Source organism: Meles meles, chromosome 5, assembly GCF_922984935.1.
Source record: "Meles meles chromosome 5, mMelMel3.1 paternal haplotype, whole genome shotgun sequence".
NCBI lineage: Eukaryota > Metazoa > Chordata > Mammalia > Carnivora > Mustelidae > Meles > Meles meles.
This window is the reverse complement of record NC_060070.1, coordinates 121,605,691-121,630,289: the sequence shown is the minus strand read 5'-3', so window position 1 is coordinate 121,630,289 and position 24,599 is coordinate 121,605,691. Positions and strand designations below refer to the sequence as shown.

General features: G+C 53.1%; 4 protein-coding genes across 22 annotated transcripts in view; 3 read left to right on the top strand and 1 right to left on the bottom strand.

Moving 5' to 3' along the window:
- The first annotated feature begins 281 nt into the window (after positions 1 to 281).
- On the top strand, positions 282 to 13,272 carry KIFC1 (kinesin family member C1). Of its 3 annotated transcripts, none has more exons than XM_046004097.1 (11): positions 282 to 458; positions 5,410 to 5,550; positions 5,666 to 5,765; positions 6,729 to 6,782; positions 6,900 to 6,950; positions 7,159 to 7,553; positions 8,207 to 8,986; positions 9,633 to 9,923; positions 10,025 to 10,098; positions 10,226 to 10,301; positions 13,111 to 13,272. In XM_046004097.1, exons 1-11 carry the CDS (start codon positions 447 to 449, stop codon positions 13,153 to 13,155), a joined length of 2,019 nt encoding a protein of 672 aa, XP_045860053.1. In that variant the 5' UTR covers positions 282 to 446; the 3' UTR covers positions 13,156 to 13,272. The 3 variants fall into 3 exon arrangements, with proteins under 3 accessions (XP_045860053.1, XP_045860050.1, XP_045860051.1); XM_046004094.1 differs by having other exon boundaries at positions 7,156 to 7,553; XM_046004095.1 differs by having other exon boundaries at positions 284 to 458; positions 5,413 to 5,550; positions 7,156 to 7,553.
- A 648-nt stretch (positions 13,273 to 13,920) lies between these two features.
- PHF1 (PHD finger protein 1) lies at positions 13,921 to 19,434 on the top strand. Of its 3 annotated transcripts, none has more exons than XM_046006773.1 (15): positions 13,921 to 14,515; positions 15,243 to 15,418; positions 15,511 to 15,592; positions 15,704 to 15,799; positions 16,211 to 16,311; positions 16,417 to 16,565; positions 16,766 to 16,861; positions 17,011 to 17,079; positions 17,215 to 17,338; positions 17,452 to 17,519; positions 17,677 to 17,781; positions 17,905 to 18,094; positions 18,184 to 18,278; positions 18,550 to 18,627; positions 18,789 to 19,434. In XM_046006773.1, the coding sequence occupies exons 2-15, from the start codon at positions 15,260 to 15,262 to the stop codon at positions 19,075 to 19,077; spliced, it is 1,701 nt and encodes a 566-aa protein (XP_045862729.1). In that variant the 5' UTR covers positions 13,921 to 14,515; positions 15,243 to 15,259; the 3' UTR covers positions 19,078 to 19,434. The 3 variants fall into 3 exon arrangements, with proteins under 3 accessions (XP_045862729.1, XP_045862730.1, XP_045862728.1); XM_046006772.1 differs by having other exon boundaries at positions 13,923 to 14,516; positions 15,245 to 15,418; positions 18,547 to 18,627; XM_046006774.1 differs by lacking the exon at positions 18,550 to 18,627 and having other exon boundaries at positions 13,922 to 14,515.
- Positions 19,435 to 19,536: 102 nt separating this feature from the next.
- On the bottom strand, positions 19,537 to 21,169 carry CUTA (cutA divalent cation tolerance homolog). 4 transcript variants are annotated; one of them, XM_046005637.1, is made up of 6 exons: positions 21,040 to 21,169; positions 20,436 to 20,644; positions 20,207 to 20,266; positions 20,051 to 20,096; positions 19,879 to 19,928; positions 19,537 to 19,762 (listed from the first exon to the last, which is right to left on the bottom strand). In XM_046005637.1, the coding sequence occupies exons 2-6, from the start codon at positions 20,615 to 20,617 to the stop codon at positions 19,636 to 19,638; spliced, it is 465 nt and encodes a 154-aa protein (XP_045861593.1). In that variant the 5' UTR covers positions 20,618 to 20,644; positions 21,040 to 21,169; the 3' UTR covers positions 19,537 to 19,635. The 4 variants fall into 4 exon arrangements, with proteins under 4 accessions (XP_045861593.1, XP_045861590.1, XP_045861591.1 ...); XM_046005634.1 differs by having other exon boundaries at positions 20,905 to 21,040; XM_046005635.1 differs by lacking the exon at positions 21,040 to 21,169 and adding an exon at positions 20,836 to 21,033 and having other exon boundaries at positions 19,865 to 19,928.
- A 2,106-nt stretch (positions 21,170 to 23,275) lies between these two features.
- SYNGAP1 (synaptic Ras GTPase activating protein 1) overlaps positions 23,276 to 24,599 on the top strand; it is a 31,675-nt gene continuing 30,351 nt past the window's right edge. For all 12 annotated transcript variants that reach the window (XR_006818361.1, XR_006818362.1, XM_046005678.1 and 9 more), the window contains exon 1: positions 23,276 to 23,360. Coding sequence is in view for 10 of the 12 variants with exons in the window: in XM_046005678.1 (XP_045861634.1) it covers positions 23,294 to 23,360 (67 nt within the window). In the remaining 2 variants the exon portion in view is untranslated. The remainder of the gene's footprint in view (positions 23,361 to 24,599) is intronic.

The window sequence follows — 24,599 nt, the reverse complement described above, 5'->3', positions numbered from 1 at the left end:
CGGCGCGTTCCAGGCACTTTTCTGACGCAAGGCGCGGCAGCGCGGAGCCGAGCGGAAGTGCAGCGCGACTACTGCTACAGGAGGGGAGGGTGAGGGAGGTGGAAGCGGAGCCGGAAGTGTGACTAACCAGCGTATCTCCCCGAAGCCCGCGAAGCAGGAAGGAGAAGGAGCCCGCCTGGCGGGGTGTGGCCTCGGGAGGCGGAGGGCGCTGCGATTGGTCCTCGGCTCTGGCGACGGCGACGATTGGCCCTGGCGTGCGGAGGGAGGTGAGAAGGGTGGCGGCGGTTGGAATTCAAAAGTGGCGGGTGTGGCACCGGGATAGCCACAGGAGTCCGGAGCGCGCGTGCTTTGTGTCGCGAGCCGGCGAGAGAACGCGGGTGCCAGGAGCCCCGGGGCCGTGTCCTCTTCCATTGTGCTCTCCTGGAGCGTGTGGCACGGAACTGGACATGGAGCCGCAGGTGAGTAGAAGCCGCGTTCGGTCTCCTGCCCCCGATGCTGACAAGCCTCCTCGGCTCCCGGCCCGCCTTGGTCCTGCCTGTTTGGAGGGCGAAAGTCCGTGCGTCCCCGCACAGTGGACAGGACGGACGGAGAGGGCGGGAAGCAGCCCCAGGAAGTAGGAATGCATGACAGCCTGACCTTCCCTGATTTCAGGGAGCCCCATACAGCCTTCCTCACTTTCATGTCTCTAGGATTTCCCATTTCGGATTCTCAGGCTTGCCTGGCTCCTACCTACTTCTCCGTTCCTATCCACGATTGCAGTGTGTGATTGAGAAGACAGAGATCTGAGATTCCGTCTGCCTGGGGAAATGGTACCTGAGGCCAAATCCCCGCTGAGGATCTTTCCAGTCCTCACTTGTTGCTGTCGCTTTGGAGTGCTGGAAGGGATAGAGGGATTGGGATAATCTGAACGGAGGGACTCCTCATTCTCTTTCCTTCTCCAGGTTTTACAGAGATCCCTGCCCCCTGAGACTGGTTTGATTTAGTTTCTTCTCTTATCAGCGACCTACTGTGCCCCACAACCATCTGCAGCCTCCCCTCCCCAGTGGAGAGAGATGTGTGACAGCGAGAGTGTATTGACTTTTGGTGCCAGAAAAAGGCTCCTCTCTGGATTCTCTTGTTTACTATTTACTATCAGATTTACCCAAAACAAGTTTCAGCCTGAAGAGATGTTCTTTGTATCCTGACAGCTAAAGACAGAGCAGTATGATTGTAACAGTGTAAAATAATGGAAGCCTTCTCATGTTTACTGAGCACCTACAACAGTGTGCCAGGCACAGTTGTAGATACTTGGGATCCAACGATAAACAAGACTAATCCCTGTCATCTCTCTAGATGCCATTCTATGAGAAGCTGCCATTCTGTGGGGAGATGGGAAATGTGTCATGTTAAATAACTCTATTCTTGGTGCACATTTCTGCAGGCAGCAGGAAAAATAAGGCCACCTCCTTTTTCCCCCCTCCCTTTTTATTTGTATAGAAGCCCGTGGTCTGGATATATCACAGTTTAAGTGTTCCCCCACTGGTGGACTCTAGTTTCATTCCTTTAAAAATGTATTGAGTCATGCCATGTAGCAGACATTATACTAGTTATATAGTTGTGAACAAAACAGATATGTTCTTATGCTCACAATCTAATGTAAGGAAAGACAATAAACCAAGAAACTAAAATTTAAAACACCAGTGCATCAAATTGTTCCAGAGTTTTCTCTATAGGGATGCACTGTAAACATCCTTGAATATATCTCATGGTATTTGGAATCTCTTCATGTTGTTTCTTACAACTTCATGTGAATCTGCAGTGAGTTTTAAAGGAAAAGTTAATTAGGAAACAAGAATAGGGGCGCCTAGGTGGCTCAGTCCATTAAACGACCAACTCTTGGTTTTGGCTCAGGTCATGATCTGATGGGTCATGAGATCAAACCCCATGTAGGGCTCTGCACTCAGTGGGGAGTCTGCTTGAAGATTTTCTCCCTCTGTCCCTACCCCTACTCAGGTGCACTCTCTATCTCTCCAGTAATTTTTTTTTAAGAATTTATTTACTTATTTGACAGAGAGCACACAAACAGGGGAGAGCAGCAAAGGGAGAGAGAGAGAAGCAGGCTTTCCGCTGAGCAGGGAGGAGCCCAATGTGGGGCTCGATCCCAAGACTCTGGGATTGTGACCCCAGCCGAAGGCAGATGCTCAATTGACTGAGCCATCCAGGGGCCCCAAATAAATTTTTTTAAAAAAGAAAAACCAACCTTTCCTCCTGTTCTCTTGGTTGTTGGAAATGTGGCAGGCATCTTGGAATCAGCCTGGACTCCTCCATCTCCCTCACAGCCTGCCCTCTACCTCCCCTCACCAGGCCAGCTCCTAGTTAGATCAATACTTGGTTTCCAGCAATCCAGCCCTTCTCTTCATTCCCAATGCCAGCCCTCTCTCAAATGGATTTTTACTTAGCCCTCAAGCTCCTAAAATAGCCCCTCTCGGCTGAGTTCCGTGAAAATTAAGCTCTATGCATCTTTTATATCTTTTATAAAAGATAATATCTTTTATATCTAATGAATGAATAATGAATCTTATGCTTCTGGAATGGTAAGAGGTGTATACATCTTTGGGAGAATTGAGAAAGTGGATCATTTTTTGAAGAGCTTAATTTTCTGGTACTCCAGTTTGGAAAGAATATAAGTTTACTTCTGGGAGAGCACGGATTTTGTTCATTACTCTCACCCCAGCTTCTAGAACAGTGTCTGGTACAGAGCAGTCTTGCAACAAATCTTAGTGCAACAAATCTTAGTGCAACAAATGCTTGTTGGATGAAGGAAGAAAGGAATGATACATTCTTTCTGCCTGTCATGCCCCTCATCTACTTCCATTCATTCCTCACATTGCTATTTTGGTACAAATCTAGTCTTAATCATTCTGAAAAAATCATCAAGGTCCCTCTTGCCTTCAGTAAACTCTAGACTCTTCATGGCATGCTGACTGCCACAATCCCTTCCCTGTATCTCCCCACTTTCCGTGCATACTCCATGTGTCAGCTAAACAGAACAACTTGACGTTCCTTGCATGCACCCCTCCTTGCTTTCTGCCTGGGATGCTCTTCCTTGGCCCAAGCTCCTTGGCTAATTCTTTCTCATCCTCAAAGTTTTGCCTTAAAAGACCTTTTAGAAGTATTTTCTGACACTCTCCCCTCTGAACTACATGCTCAACCCCTCCTTGGGGCACTTTTTAGGGTAGCCCTCAGTAAAGTTTTAATAATCTCTTTAAATGCTTCTCTTCCCCATTTTTTCATGAGAATTTTGGAGGCAGGGATCACATCTATTACTCCCAAACCCAGATCATTTTCTGGCACATAACAGGGCACTAAGTAAATATTGAATGAATGAAGTGAGCCAAAGGGCAGACACTGGCCTTGGAATTAAAAGTTAACTACAGTGAAGATCAGAAGATGATCTGTCTACATAGTGCTCTCCTGATTGTGGGATCAGAGATGGTTTTAGCACTGAGAAGTTCTGTGTCCTCAGAAACCGTTAGTTCTGTGAAATCTAGAATGGTTGGTCACCCTAGATGGGAGTAGCCATGAAATGGACATAATCTCCAGGCACCGAATTGAGGTGCTTAGGAGAGGGTCTGTTTTTCCCACTGCCCCCCCCCCACACACACCCCCGACACACATGTCTACTTTGGTGATCTCCATACTGGGTCATGCTGCTTCTTAGTCTTCTCCATGCAAGTCAGCTTACTTACAACTCATTATTTTTTATAAGTAGGCTCTTTTGTATATTTTTCCTGTGTCTGATCAGAAACTGTTATCTGGTTTTCCACATAAATGAGACTAAAGCCTAAACTCCCCCTTATTTTTTATAAGTAGGCTCTTTTGTATATTTTTCCTGTGCCTGATCAGAAACTGTTATCTGGTTTTCCACATAAACGAGACTAAAGCCCAAACTCCCCCTTAGCCTGGCATCAAAGTCCTACGGGTCAGTACAGTCCAGCAGTTAAACACATGGCCTCCAGAACCAGACTGTCTGGATTCTAACCATGGCTCTGCCTTTTACTCACTGATGACCTTAGACAAGCTATTCTACCTCTCAGTGCTTTCCTTCCCTCATCTGCAAAATGAGGCTAATAATAGCTCCTCCTCAGTGGGCTGCTGTAAGGATTAAGTTGGTACAGAGGTAGCATTTAAAACAAATTCTAAAATGTTACCCACTTGAGGCGCCTGGGTGGCTCAGTCGGTTGAGCATCAGACTCTTGACTTCAGCTCAGGTCATGATCTCAGGGTCATGAGATTGAGCCCCACATGGGGCTTGGGCTGGGTGTGGAGCCTGTGTAAGACTCTCTCTTCCTCTCTAGAAATAATTTTTAAAAAAATAAGTAAAATATTATCTGCTCCTCCCGTCTAGTCTTCAGCCTTATGGGTCATCCGCTCTCTCTCTTAGTTATGATTCTCCATCGCAGCTGAAAGAGCCTGTTGGTTTCCCAGCCAAACCGTGTGTGTTTGAGGTTTTGTTTTTGTTTTTTTTTAAAGATTTTATTTATTTATTTGACAGAGAGAGATCACAAGTAGGCAGAGAGGCAGGCAGAGAGAGAGAGGGGGAAGCAGGCTCCCTGCCGAGCAGAGAGCCCAGTGCGGGGCTCGATCCCAGGACCCTGAGATCATGACCTGAGCCGAAGGCAGAGGCTTTAACCCACTGAGCTACCCAGGCGCCCCTGAGGTTTTGCCATCTGAAAAAAGTGTCCATTTCTCTGTGCTTGTTTATTTATTTATTTAAGGTTTTTATTTATTTATTTGACAGAGAGATACAACAAGAGAGGAAACACAAGCAGGGGGAGTGGGAGAGGGAGAAGCAGGCTTCCCGCTGAGCCAGGGGCCCAAGGCGGGACTCAATCCCAGGACCCTGGGATCATGACCCGAGCTAAAGGCAGACACTCAACGACTGAGCCACCCAGGCACCCCATCTCTGTGCTTGTTTAAATACTACACTTGGGGTTCCTGAGTGGCTCAGTCAATTAAGTGTCTGCTTTTGTCATGATCCTGGGGTTCTGGGATTGAGCCTGGTATTAAGCTCCTTCCTCAGCGGGGAGCCTGCTTCCCCCTCTCTCTCTGTCTGCCACTCTCCCTCTCTCATGTACATGCTCTCTCTGTCAAATAAATATTTTTTTAAAAAATAAGTACTACCCTTAAAGTTAGCTGAAGTCCAGCATCTGTCCAACTTTTCCCTTAGAGCTTTCTCCCACTTTTGCATTATGTCCCACTTCTCTCTGTGCCTTTTCACTGGCACATGACCTGTGGGCCTCAGTTTGTGCACAAGAGGTCCTCAGTCAGTGCTTGTTGGTGGTTGAGAATTAGGCTAGGGGACCAGAGAAGGGAGTTCTTGGGACATTTGGGCTCCAGGGTGTGTCTGAAGGGTCTCTCTTTTCCCAGCAGAGGTCCCCCTTGTTGGAAGTGAGGGGGAACGTAGAGCTGAAGAGGCCCCTGGTCAAGGCTCCTTCTCGCCTGCCTCTCCCGGGAACCAGGTTTAAGAGGGGGCCTGACCGGATGGAGGATGCTTTGGAGCCAGAGAAGGTGAGCTGGGTGTGAAAAAGCTTTATGTGTGTGTGTGTGTGTGTGTGTGTGTGTGTGTGTGTGTGTGTAACCCAATTAGGGAGAGTAAATGGACCCCATTCTTGTCTATCTCCAGAAAAGGACACGAGGACTGGACACAGTGACCAAAATTGCCACGTCCCACCCCAGACCACCAGCCCTCACTGTGAGGCCACAGACACAAAGCCAGACCACAGGTGGGTTCTAGCAGTTGGCAGAAACCAAGGGCATAGAAGTACAGTGCTCTTCAGCTCCCTTATTTCTTATCTTTCAATTTTAGCTTATTTTGAATAGGTCATAGTTCTCACTTGTTTCAAAATTCCAAAGACACAAGGGGCACCTGGGTAGCTCAGTGAGTTAAGCATCTGACTCTTGATTTTGCCTCAAGTCATGATCTTAGGATCATGAGATGGAAGCCCAAGTCAGGCTATACTATGGGTGTGGAGCCTGCTTGGGATTCTCTCTCTCCCTCTCCTGCAGTGCCCCCCACCTCCAAATTCCAAAAGCACAAAAGTCATTACACAGTGGAAAGTCTCCCTCCTACCCCTGTCCCCCAGCTACCCAGTTCCCCTCCCCAAGAGCATTCTGTGGACGTTCTATCCCTTCCAGGGCGTTCTGTGGGCGTTCAAGCAAATCTGGACATGTTCTCCAAACTTTTTTAATATATATATAAATGGTAATGCACTTGACACATAGCTCTGCCCCCTGCTCTTTTTGCTTATCTTGGTGTCCTTTTTTTTTTTAAGATTTTATTTATGTATTTGAGAGAGAGAGAGAGAGACAGAGAGTGTGAGTGAGAGAAGAGTGAGTAGCAGTGGGGGGCAGGAAGGGCAGAGGGAGAGGGAGAAGTAGGTTTCCCTCTGAGCTGGGAGCCCGATGTAGAGCTCCATGTGGGACTGAAGCCCAGGACCCTGGGAATATGACCTGAGCTGAAGGCAGATGCTTAACTGACTGAGCCACCCAGGTGCCCCTTTCTTGGTGTCTCGAGTAATATCTGCACTGGGAAGGATATCTTCAGAAACTGGCCAGACTTCAGGGAAGAGGGAAGTTATCTTATTTTTAACCCTCAGAAAAAAGCAACTACTCTGTGCCTGGCCCAGCCAGAGTTCATGTCACCCTGAGACTGATTGTCTACTTTGTCCTCTCCCATCTCCCAACAGCTCCCAAAGTTCCCAAGAAGACAGGACCCCGGTGTTCCACAGCTATAGGCACAGGTAATAGTTCTTCAGAGCTGGGGCTGAGAGGAGATCTGGGGTATGTGTAAAGGGAGATGATGGAGGCAGAAGGACACTGGTGCTGTGATTCCTTAAGTTAACTCCCCGATTCTCTAGTGTTGAAGAATCAGAAACCAGGCCCTGCCGTTCCTGCCCAGAAGCCTGGAGGTAGGTGCCAAGCATAACCACTGGATGAGAGGCTGGGATAGGGAAGAGAGGAGGTGGTGAGCACCCAAAAAAATTCATTTGGGTCCTTCTCTGTCTGGAGGGCAAAAAGATGTAGCAGCAGGTGTGGAGGCCTTAAAGGCTGGGAGGGAGTAGAGATGGAAAGCCACGACCTCCCTGACCTTTGTCCTTTCTGTGCCCATCTTAGCAGCTGCCCCTCCCATGCTGGGAGGGAAGAAACCCACCAAACGTCCAGCCTGGGACTTAAAGGGTCAGTTATGTGACCTAAATGCCGAGCTGAAGTGCTGCCGGGAGAGGACTCAGACATTGAACCAGGAGAACCAGCACCTGCAGGACCAGCTCAAGGAGGCCCAGCAACAGGCCAGGGCCCTGGGGGCAGAGTGCAGGACACTGGAGGGGGAGTTGGCCAGGGTGCAGGCCCAGGCCGAGCAGGGCCAGCAGGAGCTGGGGAACCTCAGGGCCCGTGTCCTGGAGCTGGAAGAGCAGCTGGGCACACAGCAGGGCTTGGTGCAAGAGCTCCAGAAAGAACAAGTGGGATTGCAGGAGGAGCGAAGGGGACTGGCCGCCCGGCTGGCGGAGCAGGAGGTAAGAGCCACCTTCTCACCAAACGCCAACCCTCCTTTCTGGGTTACCCTCAAGTCTCCTTGGGCTTGGAGTCCCTGGCCACCTCTTTCCAGCAGTATTCCTCTATCCTTCTCCACCCTTGCCCACTCCTCTGACTACATCTTGCCTTCGGCCCCACTTCTCCCTACCCTGACTGCTTTCGTAGCAATCCCCCCATCTCTGTCTCCCCTAGTCCTCCATCTCCTCCTTTGTCTGTTTGCTGATCAGAAACCCCCACAGTGTCTTCTCTTCCTCTTCTCATGTCCGTTTGCCTACTTGGTGAGCACCAAATAGATGGAATTACTTGCAGTTTCTCAAATGATTCAATCTTCTCTTCAGGACATGCAAATGCACGTCCCTCTTTGTGGAAAATTCTTCCTGTTCTCTGACTTTTCTTTAGTTTATTCTGATACTCTTAGGCATCAACTTAACTACCATTGTCTCTGTGCCCCTTTTGGGGATCCTGTAGCACTCCCTAATCTGGTACCATGATTCCTACTTTTCTTACCTCTTTCCCTAGCAGACTGTGAAGTCCTCGGGGACAGGGACCACCCTGGCTCCACCCCCTGCCTCATCATTATTTATCCTTATGCTTCGCTGTGTCTCACCCTCTGTGTTCATTCCGTTCTGGACAGAGGAGGCTGCAGGCATCGGAAGCAGCTCTGTCGGGCAGCCAAGCGGAGGTGGCATCTCTGCGACAGGAGGCTGCCACCCAGGCGGCCTTACTGGTGACACAAGGAGAACGTCTCCATGGGCTAGAGATGGAGCGCCGGCGACTGCACAACCAGCTTCAGGAACTCAAAGGCAATATCCGTGTGTTCTGCCGGGTGCGCCCTGTCCTTCCGGGGGAGCCCACCCCATCCCCGGGCTTCCTCCTTTTTCCCTCTGGCCCCAGTGGGCCCTCGGATCCTCCAACCCGCCTCAGCGTCTCCCGGTCTGATGAGCGTCGTGGCACCCTGAGTGGGACGCCAGCCCCCACCACCCGCCATGACTTCTCCTTTGACCGGGTTTTCCCACCCGGGAGCGGACAGGACCAAGTGTTTGAGGAGATCGCCATGCTTGTCCAGTCAGCCCTGGATGGCTACCCAGTATGCATCTTTGCCTACGGCCAGACAGGCAGTGGCAAGACCTTCACCATGGAGGGCGGGCCTGGGGGAGATCCCCAGGTGGAGGGCCTGATCCCTCGGGCCCTGCGGCACCTCTTTTCCGTGGCCCAGGAGCTGGGCGGCCAGGGCTGGACCTACAGCTTTGTGGCAAGCTACGTAGAGATCTACAATGAGACTGTTCGAGACCTGCTAGCCACGGGGACCCGGAAGGGCCAGGGTGGTGAGTGTGAGATTCGCCGGGCAGGGCCGGGGAGTGAGGAACTTACTGTCACCAATGCCCGATATGTTCCTGTCTCCTGTGAGAAAGAGGTAAGCCCAAAGAGCGCTGGGACTGGAGAAGTAGGGAGGAGTGTTCAGGGTGGCCCAGGATGCAGGTGGATGGGGGAGGGGACAGGAGAGAGTGGAAGGGTGGGGGAAGAGTAGGTCTTATGGGTGGGTGGACACACCATTTCTGGCCAGTGGGCTGTAAGGTCGATCTGTCTGCCTTAGGGAACGAGGGGGTGGAGTGACACACCTGCGGAGGGCTTCCTGGCCCTGCTGGCTGCCTCTCAGGTCCCATTTCCTGCTGCTACTCTTACTCAGCTCACTCTAGCCATGCTGGCCTCCTGGCTGTTCCCCAGCCATCTCGTCAACAGTCTCCTGTTGGGGCCTTTGCCTGAATGTTCCTCTCCTCCAATGGCTTGCCCTCTCACTGCCTTCAGAGTTTAAGGCACTGAAGCTGTCCCTGGCCATCCTGTCGAAAATTGCAACCCTCACCTTACCTTCACACTCCTTACTGTTCTATCTCCCTCCTCAGAACTCTTAGCCCTAGCTGTACTTTATACTGCGTCATTCTGTCTCTTCACTGGCTAGAAAGAAATCTTCCAAGAGGGCAGGCGCTGACTCTGGTTCATTGCTACCAACATTGTGTGCTGACCCCCTGCCTGCTTTTGCCCCTTGCTGCTCCCATCCCCAGGTGGAGGCCCTGCTCCAGCTGGCCCGCCAGAACCGGGCAGTGGCCCGCACGTCCCAGAACGAGCGATCATCACGTAGTCACAGTGTGTTCCAGCTACAGATCTCTGGGGAGCACGCTGGACGAGGCCTGCAGTGTGCGGCTCCCCTCAGCCTTGTGGACCTGGCTGGGAGTGAGCGGTTAGACCCTGGCTTAGCCCTTGGCCCTGGGGAACGGGAACGCCTTCGGGAAACACAAGCCATTAACAGCAGCCTATCCACCCTGGGGCTGGTCATCATGGCCTTGAGCAACAAGGTGGGAATGGGGATGGGGAGCCGGTGGGACCTGGGGTAAATTGAGACTGCTCAGGCCTAACCCTGTCCTATCTTAATCACCTGTCTCCCTCAACCCTCTAGGAGTCCCACGTTCCTTACCGGAACAGCAAGCTCACCTACCTGCTGCAGAACTCTCTGGGTGGCAGCGCTAAGATGTGAGTGAAAGGGACAGACGGAGGGGTTGGGTGGAGACTGCGAGGCTGGGGTCAGGGGCGGGAAAGAGGCAACAGTGTCCACCCAGCCACTGATGCTGGGGTTTGGCCCCCTGTCCTCTCTCCACAGGCTCATGTTCGTGAACATTTCCCCCCTAGAAGAGAACGTCTCTGAATCCCTCAACTCCCTACGCTTTGCCTCCAAGGTGCAGTTACCACCAAGCCCAGGCACCGTTAGGACGCCTGGGTGGTTGTAGACTTCTTCATTCTGACCCTTTAGGAGCCCATTCAGCCCTTTAGGCCAAGGGCACATTCATCTGGAAAGGATTGCTAGGCATCTGGGGCGCCACCTCTCTGGATCCATTTTTAGCTATTGGGTCTTGAGGTTTTTTAATTTTTAAAAATAGGTAGTTAAAAAGGTCAAAAATGAAGTTTTACCACTGCCGCTGTGCACCCTATTCTCCCCACCTGTCCTGGTAGAGGTAGTCGTTTTTAACATTTAACATTTTATTTTCTTTTCAGTGTTTCTTCTTGCAAATAGAAACAGTATGCATGTGCTTATTCCCTCTTCCTCATATGGAAGCCATCTCTCTCTCTTTTCATATATGTATATTGTTCTGTACTGTGTTCTGCTTAACAAGACAGCCCTGAGATTACTCCCCACCAGCACACGGAGATCGTCCATTATTTTTATGTCCGCCTGGGACTGCACTCTGTGGCTGCACCAAAGTTTATCCACCAGTTCCCTCTACTGGACAGTTGGATTGTTTCCACCCTTTTTTCTATTACAAACAAGACCATGTTGACTAACCTCATCCATACACGTCATTTTGTATTTGTGTAGTTCTATCTAAGTAGGAAAGCTTCTTAGCAGTGGGATCGCTGGATCAGAAGAGACTTAGTTGCAGGTTCCTGGGTGGCTCAGTCAGTTCAGCGTCCAACTCTCAATTTCAATTCAGGTCATGATCTCAGTGTAGTGAGGTCAAGCCCAATGTTGCGTGGAGCCCACTTAAGATTCTATCCCTCCCCCTCTGCCCCCCTGCCCTGTGCATGCACAGTCTCTCTCTCAAAAAAAGAGAGAGCGGCGCATGGGTAGCTCAGTCACTTAAGCGTCTGCCTTTGGCTCTGGTCATGATCCCAGCGTCCTGGGATTGAACCCTGCACTGGGCTCCCTGTTCATCGGGGAGTCTACTTCTCCCTCTCCCTCAGCTGTGCTTGCCTCTCCCTCTGCTTGTGCTATCTCTTTCTCTGTCAAATAAATAAATAAAATCTTAAAAAAGAGAGAGAGAGAGAGACTTAGATGTTTTTCAGACCATTCCAAGTAGGATGAAGTCAGGCTCCAAAATCCACTTAAACATTAAGTGGAGGGAAGGCATACCCTGAATTCTCTAGGAGACTATAGTGCTTCTGCCACTAAAGTTTCTTCATTGTCTGTCTGTGGAGGGTAATTTTCCCCTCTGACTACTCCTTTCTTGAGGGTATAGCCCTATGGTGGGTTCTGGCTTTATTCAGCATCTCTGGTCAGGTGTGCCCTTCTGCTGTACCTGGGCTTCCCCTTAGTGAGCATTTGTTGCTGCCAAGGAAGTAGTCTGTTCCCTTGGTACCCTGCCCTGGGCTTCTGTTTTGATCAGGATTCCCCTTGCTATCTTGCAAGTTCAATTAAAGTTATATCAACATCATTAACAGCCAACAGCATAAACTCTTTAGTATCCTAAAGTTAATGCGTTATTAAATTTCTCCTGATTGTCTCAGAAATGTCTTGACTATATTAGGCTTGTCCCAATCCGGCTCAAAGCAAGGGGCACCCATTCATCTTGTCAAAATGTCTCTTAAATTTTTTTTTCTTCTTAAATTTCTTTTAATTTGTAATAATCTCACCTCTTTTATGGTATTTATTTGTTGAAGAAATAGTGTCATTTATCCTGTAGAATATACCATATTCTGGATTTTGGCTGGTTGCTTCCTCCTTCTTCCAAACTTTTTATTATCTAGTCGATTTAGGGGCTTGATCAGATTAGAATCAGGCTTATATTTCTTAACAAGAAAACTTAGACGGTACCTTATACTTTCTATTGCATCAGGAGGCACCTAATATCCAATTGTTTTTACATTTAATGAAATAAAAATCAATCATGGGATTTGGGTGTTACCAGCTTGTTACCATTTGAAAACTCCCTATTGACTTAGTGATTTCACTTAGTGATTTTATAGAACAATGATCGCACCTACATGTATTACTTCATTAGGGAGCTTAATTTTCTCAGTAACTTTACATTTATTAGTCTTGTCTCTTATAAAGAACTTTCCCTTGCCGTGTATTTGGTTACTCTGAAATCCAGTCTATATAGGAAAGGCAGGGTAAATGCTAGATTGTTTATCAATTTTCAGTCTTAGAAGTTGGTATCTTGGCAACTTCCAAAGGTGACCAAGTGAGTTTTTATCTGGGGGGGTGTCATTTTACAGATATTATGGATTTGATATATATCCTTTGTAGTCATTATTCTTTCTGATGCTCAAATTGCCCCATCTCTGGCCAGTGGGAGCTCTTTTTGGTTGGCTCCTGTGTCCTTTAGACAGGACCCAGTAGTCTTTATTCTAGATTCATCTTGTACATATCCTGCCTAGACTTGGGATCATTTATGTTCCAAGGAGACTTAGTTCTTAAATGAGTGTTATTCATGTTTTGTCTAACTCATTCACTGGTAAGTGGTGGGAGAGCTTGGGGTCTCTGGGCTACGGTATTCTGAAAATGGACACCACTCCATCTCTCTCTGCTCCTGTGTGTGGCTTCTATCCCTTCTCATGCAGGCCTCTTCACCTCCTCCAGACCTGGTGTGGTTAGTGGGCATAGACCTAACCTTAACTGAGAACAGCCTGAACCTGCCTTCAGAGCCCTTGTTTCAGTATTTTCTGAGGGCAGCCCCAATACTGGGAGTGGGAGACAATCTTGGAGAAAACTGTTATTTTGGTTATTCAGAAAACGTTTTTATCCTGTCTTAAACCCTCTGCCCGCAGGTGAACCAGTGTGTTATTGGTACGGCCCAGGCCAACAAGAAATGAAGACAGATCCAGATCCTACATGTGTGTTTCGGGGTGGGGTGGTGCGGTTGAGGCATGCTTTGTTTGGGGGGAGGGGCTCTGTGTGATCTGGGTCTATCAAATAAAGAACAGTTTTTTTTTTTCTTTAAATAAAGGTTTTATTAGCGATGGTCCATATCTGTAAAAATGGAAACTGTGGATCTACTCTACCAAGCATTTGTGTTTTGCAGAGCAAGGGCTTCAGCTTTTCTCCCTATGAGGCCATCTCCTGGAATCTCGCCTAAGCCTCCCATACCACCCCCGCCCCCCAGTTGTCCGCCTCTAGGAGATGTGCAGCAGGCCACCCAGCCCCACTCGGGAGCGCTCCTCTCGTGGGTGTGGGAGGGTGGGAACCCGAGCCCAGGCGTGGGGCCGGCTCTTCCTCCCGCCCTTTCCCTGCCTTCCCGTTCGAACCGCCGGGGCCAGCCCGCCCGCTGCCCATTGGCTGGCTCTCGGCGGCGTTACCGCCTCGCTACTAGCGCTCCCGGCCAGTGCACCCGCCCTGGAAGCGCTGGGCGGGACGCACGCCCGCAGACTCGCTCGCGCCAACCGCTAACGGCCACCGCCCCATAAAGGAGGGGCTCAATCCTCCCAGGTGCCGCGCGCGGGAGGGGTTACGCGTGCGCAGAAGCGCGGCTGTGGCGTGGGGGGGACTTGCCACGGGGAGGGCGGGGCCGGGGGCAAAGGCGGGAGGAGGGCGGGGCACTCGAGGGAGGAGGGCGCGGCGGGGGCGAGGGAAGGGTGAATGGAGGGCGGGGTCGTGAACTGGGGACGGGGGGCGGGACTTGGAGTGACCATGGAAATTGGGGGGGCAGTTAACGGATGTGGCATGGGGCGGGGGCCTGGCTGGAGGCCGGCTGCCGGGAAGGGGGGGATTCCCTCCTGCCCCGAGGGCGGGTCTCCCTCCGAGGAAGGGGCTGAGGGGATTCCCTCTCCCTCTGGGCCTTGACTTCCCACCTGCCCCATACGCGGAGAGGCCACCACTCGCTCGGCGCCCTCCAGGCCCTTTGGAGGTGAGGGAGGTGGGGTGAGGTGGTGCCCGCCCCCCCACCGGCTCCTCCTTCCCCCCAGTCCTCCCCTCCCACCACCCTCCCCCCGAGCCGGTTTGTCCCTCCCCTCCACTCCCCTCCTTCCCCCCGCCGCCTCCTCCTGCCGCTGCCGCTGCTTTGGCTGCTGCGTCATACGCCCCAGAGCTGCCGGGACGGAGGGGCTGGGCCTGGGGACCCCCCGGCCCTTGCCTGCCCGCCCTCCGACGCCCAGACGTGCCCTCCCCGCGCGGGGGGTTCGCCTCGGTCTCCCACGTCTGCCTCTGCCCGGCTCCCGGCGGCCCCAGCTGTCACTGGTAAGGAGGCGGCGGGAGGCGCCCGTGGGGTGGGGGGGGCAGGGAGCCGGGGGTCGGCGCGCAGGGCGCGGGCGGGAGAGCCTCGCCGCCAAGGCATCGTTTCGCGCTGGGCCGACTCAAGTCCCCTCTCGGACTCGCCGTCATGGGGAGTAGAGACCGGGACTGGGACACGCCCCCCTCCCGGGGCACTCAGGGAAGTTATCTAACCCGGGGGCAGGGAGCCCCGTATTTGAGGGTGACCTGACATAACCTGGCGTCAGGATGATTGTTCTGAATGAGACACGCGGGCCCAGGGAGGCAGCCGTTTCTATTCTGGAAAACATTTCCAGAAAAGCTCCCAAAACACATCTCTGGGTAGCAGAGCACCCCAATTATGATACCTCCAAACAGGAGAAGGCGACAGTAGAAACTGAATGGTAACCTTTGCTTCTGCAACCATCATTTCTCCTAAAACCTCAAGGCCAGGATATAGTACCCCAGGGGAGCTCTGGAAGCTGGGAAACTAGAGAACTAGGTTGGGGGGCATGGGGGGGTGTTAGGGAGAGGAGAGCCAGTCACCAGAGTTGGAAAAGCTGGAGTCAAGAAGCTTGGGAGGGGTGCTGTGTGGTTTCCTATCCAGGTGTCTCAGATGTGGAGACTGGAACCACAGTTACTTGAATCCTTGAGGCAAAGAAAAATGGGGAGTTGCTCAACATTCATAATCTTCTCCCATCCCACTTCTGGCTAGGCCCCCCCCAGGATGCAATGGCACAGCCCCCCCGGCTGAGCCGCTCTGGTGCCCCCCCACTTTGGGACCCAGCCTCCCCTGCTCCCACCGCAGGCCCCAGGCCTCGTCTTTGGGAGGGTCAAGATGTGCTGGCCAGGTGGACGGATGGGCTGCTATACTTGGGGACCATCAAGAAGGTAAGGGATTTGATCTCTGACCTATTATCTTTCCCCCATTCTCCTTATGGAGTTCTGATTCCTGTGTCGTCCCCTGTGCTCATCCATTCCAGGTGGACAGTGCTCGGGAGGTGTGTCTGGTCCAGTTTGAGGACGATTCCCAGTTTCTGGTTCTATGGAAAGACATTAGCCCCGGTGAGACCCTTGAGGCCCAAGCCTGTGCATGCCATGAAAAGCAGAAACCTGGCGTGGGGGATGGAAAGGGGGCTTAAGGATAGGCGCCACAACACTGTGTTCCCCTCACAGCTGCCCTCCCCGGGGAGGAACTTCTCTGCTGTGTCTGTCGCTCTGAGACTGTGGGCCCTGGGAACCGGCTGGTCAGCTGTGAGAAGTGTCGCCACGGTGAGAGGGCAGGACACCTGAATGGTCCAGCTTGCTCTGAGCCTTCCAGGCTGCCTCTCAAGTCTTCCCTCCACCACTGGTCCTGGCTGAGTCCCCAAGCCACTTGCTCTGGGCCAGTCTCAACTCTGTAACCTCACTTCCTTCCAGCACAGGGGGAAACAGTCATGGAATGGGGAGGTGTGAGGTTTATAGACAGAGGGTGGTTTAGATACACCCTTTTCTCACCATAAGACTTCCCCAAACCCTTAGGAGCCTGTCCCCTAACCTGTAAAATCAGGGTAATTCACCCACTACAACCAGATCATGGTCAAGGATGAAATGAGGTGGCTGAGACCCCTCCTGTCCCAGTCGCTAGCACACGTGGGTATGCAGTGCAGTAAGTGGCCTACCATCAATATTATTGTTATTCAGCTTATCACCAGGACTGCCACGTTCCAAGGGCCCCCGCTCCTGGAGAAGGAGAGGGCACATCCTGGGTCTGCCGCCAGTGTGTCTTCGCCATTGCCACCAAGGTAAGTCACTTTCCTGTGGGAGCCTCCCATCCACAGCCTCTCCCAAGCCTTTCCGTGCACAATCCCCCCCACCTCTGAGGCAGGCTGTCTGTTCCCTGTCTGCAGAGGGGGGGTGCACTGAAGAAGGGCCCCTATGCCCGGGCCATGCTGGGCATGAAGCTGTCACTGCCGTACGGACTAAAGGGGCTAGACTGGGACGCTGGACATCTGAGCAACCGACAGCAGAGCTACTGTTACTGTGGTGGCCCCGGGGAGTGAGTAATGACGGGTGGGGGGCAGCAGGGGTTTAGGGAAGGAGTGATGGCAGTGGGGGTAGAGGGAAGCCCAGGGAACGAAGGAGAAAGAACAGGATGAGGGGAGTGCTGAAGAGGACAAAAGGAGGTGGTGCAGAGGGCATGGGGCGCCTCAGGTGGGGGCAGTATCTGGAGGTCACAAGGCCTGTGCCACCCCTCAGGTGGAACCTGAAGATGCTGCAGTGCCGGAGCTGCCTGCAGTGGTTCCACGAGGCCTGCACCCAGTGTCTGAGCAAGCCCCTCCTCTACGGGGACAGGTGAGCCAGGAGTGCGGCCTCTGCTCCATTTTCTCCCCAGCCTCTGAAGCTTGACTCCCCTGCACACCCCATCCTTGTGAGTCCTCCATAGCCCGGTATGGTTTCCTGGCATAAGGTGTGTTCTCTCCTTCCCTCTTGCCCACTTCCAGGTTCTATGAGTTCGAATGCTGTGTGTGTCGGGGGGGCCCTGAGAAGGTCAGGCGGCTACAGCTTCGCTGGTGAGCTGGCACGACCTCAGCATAGTCCTCTCAGCAGCCCCAGGAGGTCACCCCGGTGTGCCCCAGCCTCCCACCTCGGGACCCTCTAGGCTTTTGCAGTGCTGCCACAACCCTGACAACTTAATATTTCTTCAGGGTGGATGTGGCCCATCTTGTCCTCTATCACCTCAGCGTTTGCTGTAAGAAAAAGTACTTTGATTTTGACCGTGAGATCCTCCCCTTCACTTCTGAGAATTGGGACAGTTTGCTCCTCGGGGAGGTAAGGGGTGGTGAAGCTTTGCGGGGTGAGGAGGGAACAGAGAGGAAAAAAAAAGGGGGGAAGGGAGAGGGACCACTGCTTCCCCTGACCCCCTTTGCTTTTACCTTCCCCAGCTCTCAGACACTCCCAAGGGAGAACGTTCTTCCAAACTCCTCTCTGCTCTCAACAGCCACAAGGACCGGTGAGTTGGAGGGGGGCTCAGAGAGACAGATACAGAAGCGTGGGAGGAAAGGGGCTGCAGCCCCCCGGGAAGATCATTTTTGAAAAGCACTGAGTAATGGCATAGAGGGGCCCTTTATTACTGCACTGACCCTGTATCATTTCTCTCCTCACCCCAGTTTCATTTCAGGGAGGGAGATTAAGAAGAGGAAATGCTTGTTTGGTCTCCATGCTCGGATCCCTCCCCCTGTGGAGCCTGTTACTGAAGATGGAGCCCCCACCAGGTCACTGGTCCAGGGAGGATGGGGAAATCCTCGGGGTATTAATGGGGGAGGCATACCTATGGAGATGGGGAGGTCTTTGGGGTGTCCGGGAGGGGGCTGGGGGGATAAGGAGGCCTCTTACAGCTTCCCTTCAGGGCAGGGCCCTGGGGGAGGGGTCTCACGTCCCCTGGGGAAGCGCCGGAGGCCGGAGCCAGAGCCCCTGAGGAGGAGGCAGAAGGGGAAAATGGAGGAGCTGGGGCCACCCTCAGCAGTGCGCAATCAGCCCGAGCCCCAGGAGCAAAGGGAGCGGGCTCGTCTGCAGAGGGCACTGCAGGTACAGGGGCAGGGGGAACCCCATGAAGCAAAATGGTGGTGTGGGAAGGAATCAAGGGTTATCTCTCAGTGCTCTGCTCCTTCTTTTAGGCCTCAGTGTCTCCACCATCCCCCAGCCCTAACCAGAGTTACCAGGGCAGCAGCGGCTACAACTTCCGGCCCACAGATGCCCGCTGCTTGCCCAGGTCAGTGTTCCTTCACCCTCCAACCAGTTACGTACCCCTAGAATCTCTCCTCCAATTTTCTACATCCTCTGGACCTTCTTACCCAGAATTATTTTCCATCTCCCCCTTGGCTACCCACTTCTTATTCCTAGAGACTTTCAGAACCAATGTCTGATCCCTAATATTCTGGGGCGGGGATGCCTTGGGGCTGTTTGAGCTCTGCTCTTCTCAGTGGGAGAGGGTCCTCTTCCCCTGCTTCAGGTCCTGACTTTCCCCTCCCCAACCCCAGCAGTCCCATCCGGATGTTCGCTTCCTTCCACCCCTCTGCCAGCACCGCAGGGACCTCTGGGGATGGTGAACCCCCAGACAGGTGAGATTCTTCCCCTTTACCTGTGCCACCCCTCTTCTTCTAAGTCTGTGCTCTTAAGTTCCTCAGTCTCTAACCCGATTTCTTTGTGCCTCTGATCCAAACGTGAGCTCCATTTTTAGTTCTTATCTGCATCTGCACTCACAACTGCCTTCTCTCCCTAGGTCACCCCTGGAACTTCACATTGGTTTCCCCACAGACATCCCTAAAAGTGCCCCCCACTCGATGACTGCCTCATCGTCCTCGGTCCCAGCCCCTTCCCCAGGTCTTCCTAGACGCTCAGCACCCCCTTCTCCCCTGTGCCGTAGTTTGTCTCCTGGGACTGGGGGAGGAGTCCGAGGTGGGGTTGGCTACCTGTCCCGAGGGGACCCTGTCCGGGTCCTTGCTCGGAGAGTACGGCCTGATGGTTCTGTGCAGTACCTGGTTGAGTGGGGAGGTGGGGGCATCTTCTAAACAACCTGCCTCTGCCTACCTCCCCATTCACACACACCGGCACTTTCATACCCTGACCTCTGACCTCACCTACAGCTGGGATGTACCTGGGGAGGTGCGGGGGGGTAGTTCTCCCTACTGCCCAGGCTGGAATCCAGGTGGGGGTTTGGGGAAGAGGCTCTCTCTTCTCTATTCCCTTCCCGATTCCTGACCCTTCCCCCATCCCTCTTCCCATTTCCTTTGATGTTATTTTGTTACAGCTTTTTAAATATTTTTTAAAATTATTTAACCCCTGGGGATGGAGACTGAGGAGGGAGGGGGGATGATAAAGGATCCCCGACTCTGTATGATTGAAATAAAGGTAAATAAACAGATGTAGCAGCCCTGGGTCGTTCTGGAAGATGAGAACACAGGGACTAGCAGCACTTCTAATCTTCCCAACCAAATTCACACACCTGACAAGGAAAAAGGCAAAAGGCAGAGAAAACCAAAGACAGGATTTATTAGGGGCCCAGTCATTACCTGGAAGTTAAAGGGCACAGAAGTATACAAGGGAAACAATAGCAGAAACAGGGCTCCTCACGGTAGGACTGTGCTGGAGTCGGAAACAGACTCTGTAACCTGGCGTACCCAGTGCAGGTATGGGGAGTTCCCCTGCTCCACAGGCAATGCAATCACCTCGGCCACTTCGTAAGGGTGCACAGAACTGTGAAAACATGGGGGGGGGGGGGAATCACTCAAAGATCTACCTATAGGAGCCCCCCCCGCCCCAGACTGCCCAGCAAGTGCCACCCTCGCCGCTACACACGTCAAAGTTCTCACCGAACAAAATCTGTCAAAGCTGGAACCAAGGAACTTTGGGTTTTAATCATCTGAGAGGCAAAACACAAACACAACTGAATCAAGGAATGGGGCTGATTTCAGGATCTCAGGTGAGGGAATGGGGTCAGGGTCAGGGAATCCAGTTTTCACTGGATGGGGAAATGTTTCTCACCATCAGCACCTCATTGTCCTCCTCAATCTTTCCTTTCCACTCATAGCTGAAAAGGTCAGGGAGGGAGTGTTGAGGGAGCAAAGACTGCCCTCAAGGAAAAGCACTGCCAATCAGCGCCTAGAGTTAGGTTAACCCCCAACTCCTATAAAGACTCACATGGATGTAATCTGAGGGATGAGGTTAACGCAGGCTGCCAGGCGCTTCTCCACCACAGCCCTGAAGGTGAAGAGAGAGCCCCATTCAGAACGCCCCACGACCCGGATTTTTGCACTGGCAGCCCAGAAGCACGGTTCCAAAGCCGGAGGTCAGGCAGGAGGCTGCTGGAGGGTACTCTTCTCTCCCACCCCCAACTCGCTCCTTCCTCGCTCCACACCGAGGTCCCCACCTGGCGATCTCCTTGGCGACCTTCTCATTGGGGCAGGTGACAAAGGCTGCAGAGACCGAGCCGGGAACATAGCCGGAGCTCGAGGCGGGCGGGGGCTGGGACGGGGGGCTTCCTGAAGCCATGGACAATAGAGCTCGGGGGAGCAAGACAAGGCGGGAGGCCACAGGCAGCAGCGCCGGCATCCAAGGAAGCGACAGGAGCAGAGCGGCCTGAGAACACGAAATGAACAGGGTGTCACCCCACAAATACCCGAGGAAATGGCATCTCGGGAACCCTTCACTTGGATAGACAGGCTCTGCCCTCCCTCTTCTGCACCCCGAAGAAAAAGGTCCCTGAAGCTGGGAAAGAAACTTGAGAAATTAAGGCAGACTCGGTCTCCACTCCCTCCTCAGGAGCCAACCTCTAGGATTTGGGGTGAGGGTGGTGGTCGAGGCTTCGAGGACCGGAAGGGGCGGGGCCGGTCACTCACCCCTCCGCCGAGCAGGATTGCGGGAGCCCGCACCCCCCTCATGCAGCCTATGCTGGTTGAGGAGGGTTGAATATCAACAACCGCACGTAACGCCGCGAAGGGACCCCAAGCCCAAGAAGGGCGGCCTCTTCTTACCTGGGTCGCACCCACGTGATAAGAAAACAGGGCACACCACGTGACAGTAGAAGCCCACCCGAACCTCCAGAGCCAGCCAATCCCGGCCCTCACGTGGCCCAGCTTACCCCGCCTCCCTTCGGGGGAGGAGCAAAAAGGAATTTGGCCAATCGACGGCCGGTTCTGCAGTCGTGCACGGAAATGGCGCGCTCGTTTCCGTGTAAACCGGAAACGGCCAATGGCAGGCTGAGGAGAGCCGCAGCGGCGTTCCACTGTCACGTGAGGGGGCCGGTCTCTCTCAGGCGGCTGTCCCTCAATGGGTTGCGCGAAGAGGCCAATCGCAGGCCAGTCCCGCAGGCCACGCGACGAGAGAGCTGGCGCTAGAAAGGGGGGCTGGAGACCCCGCCGACTCGATGCGTCAGGTTGTGGAGTGGGGAAATAATCCTTAAACCCCAGAATGTGCCAAATTACAGCCCTTAAACTGTTTCCGAGGCATTAAGGAGTGGCAGGGTCTGAGAAGATTGAACCTCAGGGGGTGAAGAGAGCGCCCCCTGCTTCTTTGGTTAGGAGTGACATATGCCTAGGTTGAGTAATGAACGATAATCTGAGAAACCAGCTGTCCCTGGGCAGGGGATAGTGGTTAGGCAGGGATGGGCACGGCGACACGATGGCTAGGTGGGGAAAGATGCATTTTAAAAGGAAAGAGTGAGGCCCTGCAAATGGGATAGAGGGTGATGAAAATGGAGCTGAGGGCAATTCAGCCTTCTTAACTGAAACCCCCAAAGGTTGAGACAAACTGGTGAATGGGCAGGGGATGGAGAGGGGGAGAGAGAGGGCTTCAGATTGGGGATGTGGAGGACTCCAGGAAGTAGTGATGGTCCTTTTGTCCCTTACCCCTCTCCTATTTAATTGTCTAGGAGTGGTATACCTCTGAATCTTGGGTCTCCTTCCCTTAACCCATCCCCCTAGGAGCCAGGACCTGTCCTACATAACTTCCCTGGGGCCCAAGCACATTCAGTGACCCAAAAATGGAGAGAGGGGCCAATGAGAGGAGAGAAAGGTGGGAGGAGGCAGCAGAGAAAAGGCTCTTGCCACTCCCCCTCCCCCAGTATTCCCCCTCCTTTCAATGTTTGGGGTCTCCAGTCTGCTGGTGGGCATAACTGGGCGCTTATAAGAGTTCTCTCATACCTGTGTCTCTGGGGATGGGGTCTCCCTGAGATCTGTCTTTGGGTTTGGGTTTGTTTCTGAGCTAGACCTCTGTAGGGCCTTTCAGTATTTGCAGCGGATATTTCTCAGGACTGGGTCTCCTTTTTGTTTGGGGAGTACCTGTTTCTGGGACTCAATCACTCTCTGAGGTCTTTCAGACTCTTCTTCATGAGTTCGGGGTCTCTGCTTTCTAGATCTCTGAGCTGCACGAGTGTCTGTCCCTGCCTCTCTCCCTTCACCCCATGCTCAGCCCCCAGGTCTGGAGTTTATCTCTTGAGTTATCAGTCTCTGAATCAGCAGTTTCTCTTCTCTGAGATATGAGTCTGGGGTCTGGTATCTCTCTCTGGATCTGAGTCCTCTAAGAGCTAATTCTAGGTCTGAGTTTTTTCTGAATCTGGATTTCACCTTTTTCTTTGACTCTAGGTGTCTGATCTTGTTCCTGAAAACCACCACCTGATTTTGGAGTCTAAGGTTTCTGTAGCTGTGGAGAACCTTTTGAAACTGGATGCTCATATTTTGACCTCTGACCCTTCTCTCAGTAGGGGATCTGGGATCTTTTTTTTCCTGAGATTGGGGTCTCTTGTCCTCTAGATTTTGAGTTTGTGCCTCAGATTAACCCCCTGCCCCCCAGGGGTGAGTAGCAAGGCATCTTTCTCTGTGGGTCTGGGGTCTCTCTGTCTCAGCATCTGAGGTCTACATCTTCAGAACTTCACTCTCTCTCATTCTGGTGTGTTTTTGAGGCAGGGGTCTCTCTCCCTGGTTCTCACTGTGTAGGGGTGGGGGGTGCAGAGTCTCTCTCTCTCCTCCTCCTCCTGCTCTCTCTTCTGTCGCTCGCTCCCCCGCCCCCCTCTCTCTCTCTCCCTCTCTCTCCCGGCTGCCGCTGCTGCCGTTGGCTCCTATTCTCCTCCTCCTCCTCCTCTCTCCTCCTCTCCGCTCCTCTCTGCTCCTCTCTCCTCCTCTCTCCTCCTCCTCCTCCTCCACCTCCTCCTCCTTCTCCCCCTCTCTCTCCCCCTCTTTCTCTCTTCTCTTTCTCCCCCGTCCCCCCCCCGCCCCCTCCCCCCCAGGCCTGATGAGCAGGTCTCGCGCCTCCATCCATCGGGGGAGCATCCCCGCGATGTCCTATGCCCCCTTCAGAGGTACGGTGGGGAGGGGAGGGGGAGGGCCAGTTGGGGGGGGCAAGAGGGGGAGGGGCAGGGGCGGGGGGGGGGGGGAGCAGACCCGGGGCCAGGGAGGGGAGCAGCTGAAATGGAGGGAGAGAGAGGAGGACCGGGAAGGCAGGGATGGGAGCAATGGGGAAGGAGGGATTGGAGGCCAGAAGATAGGGGTAGATAGGGGCCGGAGGGGCCAGGAAACAGGCTTCGAAGGGGGCGGAGGGGAAAATGATGAAGGGGAAAGAGATTGCCAGAAGGGGTGGGATGATAGAGGGAAAGGTTTGGGGGGAAGAGCTGCAGAAATAATTTGGAGGTGGGAGCTGAGAGATGAGGAAAATATTAAGGAAACAGACGGACAGTCTTAGGAAAGGGGCTAGGAGGGGGAAATGAAAACATAGGGGTGAAAGGAGAAGCAAAGAAGATGGGGGTAGAATACGATGAAGGGGCCCAGAGAATGGTAGGGGGTTGAAAAAGAGAGGAGGATGGAGGGAGAGAAGAAGGGGCCAGATGGAGAGAGAGGGAGGCAGTGGGGGGTGGGGGGGATGGAGGGTCCAGATGGAGGGAAGAGAGGAAAGAGGGAATGGGCTGGGGGAGGAGAGACCAGGGCAGGGAGAGGGCCAAAATTATGTGTGTGTTTATTGAGGGGGGAGGGGGCAACAGAAGTAAGATTGAGTGATGGAAGTAGAGGGCAGGTTAGGACCCTGCCCCCAGACTCTGACCCTCCTTAAGGCCTTGGACCAGTGAAATGTAACCCCTGGGGTCCTATCTGCCCCCTTCACTTCACCACTTTTTACCCCCTCCCCCACCTCCAATTCCTATTACCATTCCCCCTCCCTCCTCTGGTGTCCATCACCTATATCTTTCCCCCCATATGGTGTCCGTTCCTTATATGAGTCCCCCTTCTGTCCTTCTCTTGTATCAGTCCTTTCTCTGGTCCATTCTCTCTCCCTCTCTTCTGTCTGGTAGCTTGGTAGCTCCCGGATATCTCTACCACCTCTTCACCTGTCCTTCATGACCCCCTTGTCTTAGTACCCCTGTTAGGTATACCTCATTTCTTCTGCCCCGTGTCCACTTAGGCTCTTCTGGTAGATTTCCTTGTCCCTAGGGATTTACTCTCCTTTCTCCCTTCTTTTCTCTTGATCCGTCCCTATGATTTGTCCCCCAGCCCATCCTCTATCCCTACCCCATTCCCTGCCTTGTCACTGCAAGTCTGTGCCTACCCAC

Coding starts and splice junctions, on each gene's coding strand:
- KIFC1 (XM_046004094.1), top strand. Junction 5,766..6,728: donor GACACAAAGCCAGACCACAG/GTGGGTTCTAGC, acceptor ATCTCCCAACAG/CTCCCAAAGTTCCCAAGAAG. Junction 10,302..13,110: donor CCCTACGCTTTGCCTCCAAG/GTGCAGTTACCA, acceptor CTCTGCCCGCAG/GTGAACCAGTGTGTTATTGG.
- PHF1 (XM_046006772.1), top strand. CDS start 15,260: ATGGCACAGCCCCCCCGGCTGAGCCGCTCTGGTGCCCCCCCACTTTGG. Junction 16,862..17,010: donor CCCCTCCTCTACGGGGACAG/GTGAGCCAGGAG, acceptor GCCCACTTCCAG/GTTCTATGAGTTCGAATGCT. Junction 17,339..17,451: donor ACAGTTTGCTCCTCGGGGAG/GTAAGGGGTGGT, acceptor TACCTTCCCCAG/CTCTCAGACACTCCCAAGGG.
- CUTA (XM_046005633.1), bottom strand. CDS start 20,946: ATGAGGGGGGTGCGGGCTCCCGCAATCCTGCTCGGCGGAGGGGTGAGT. Junction 20,645..20,835: donor CCTCACCCCAAATCCTAGAG/GTTGGCTCCTGA, acceptor TCGTGTTCTCAG/GCCGCTCTGCTCCTGTCGCT. Junction 20,097..20,206: donor ATCCCTCAGATTACATCCAT/GTGAGTCTTTAT, acceptor TGACCTTTTCAG/CTATGAGTGGAAAGGAAAGA.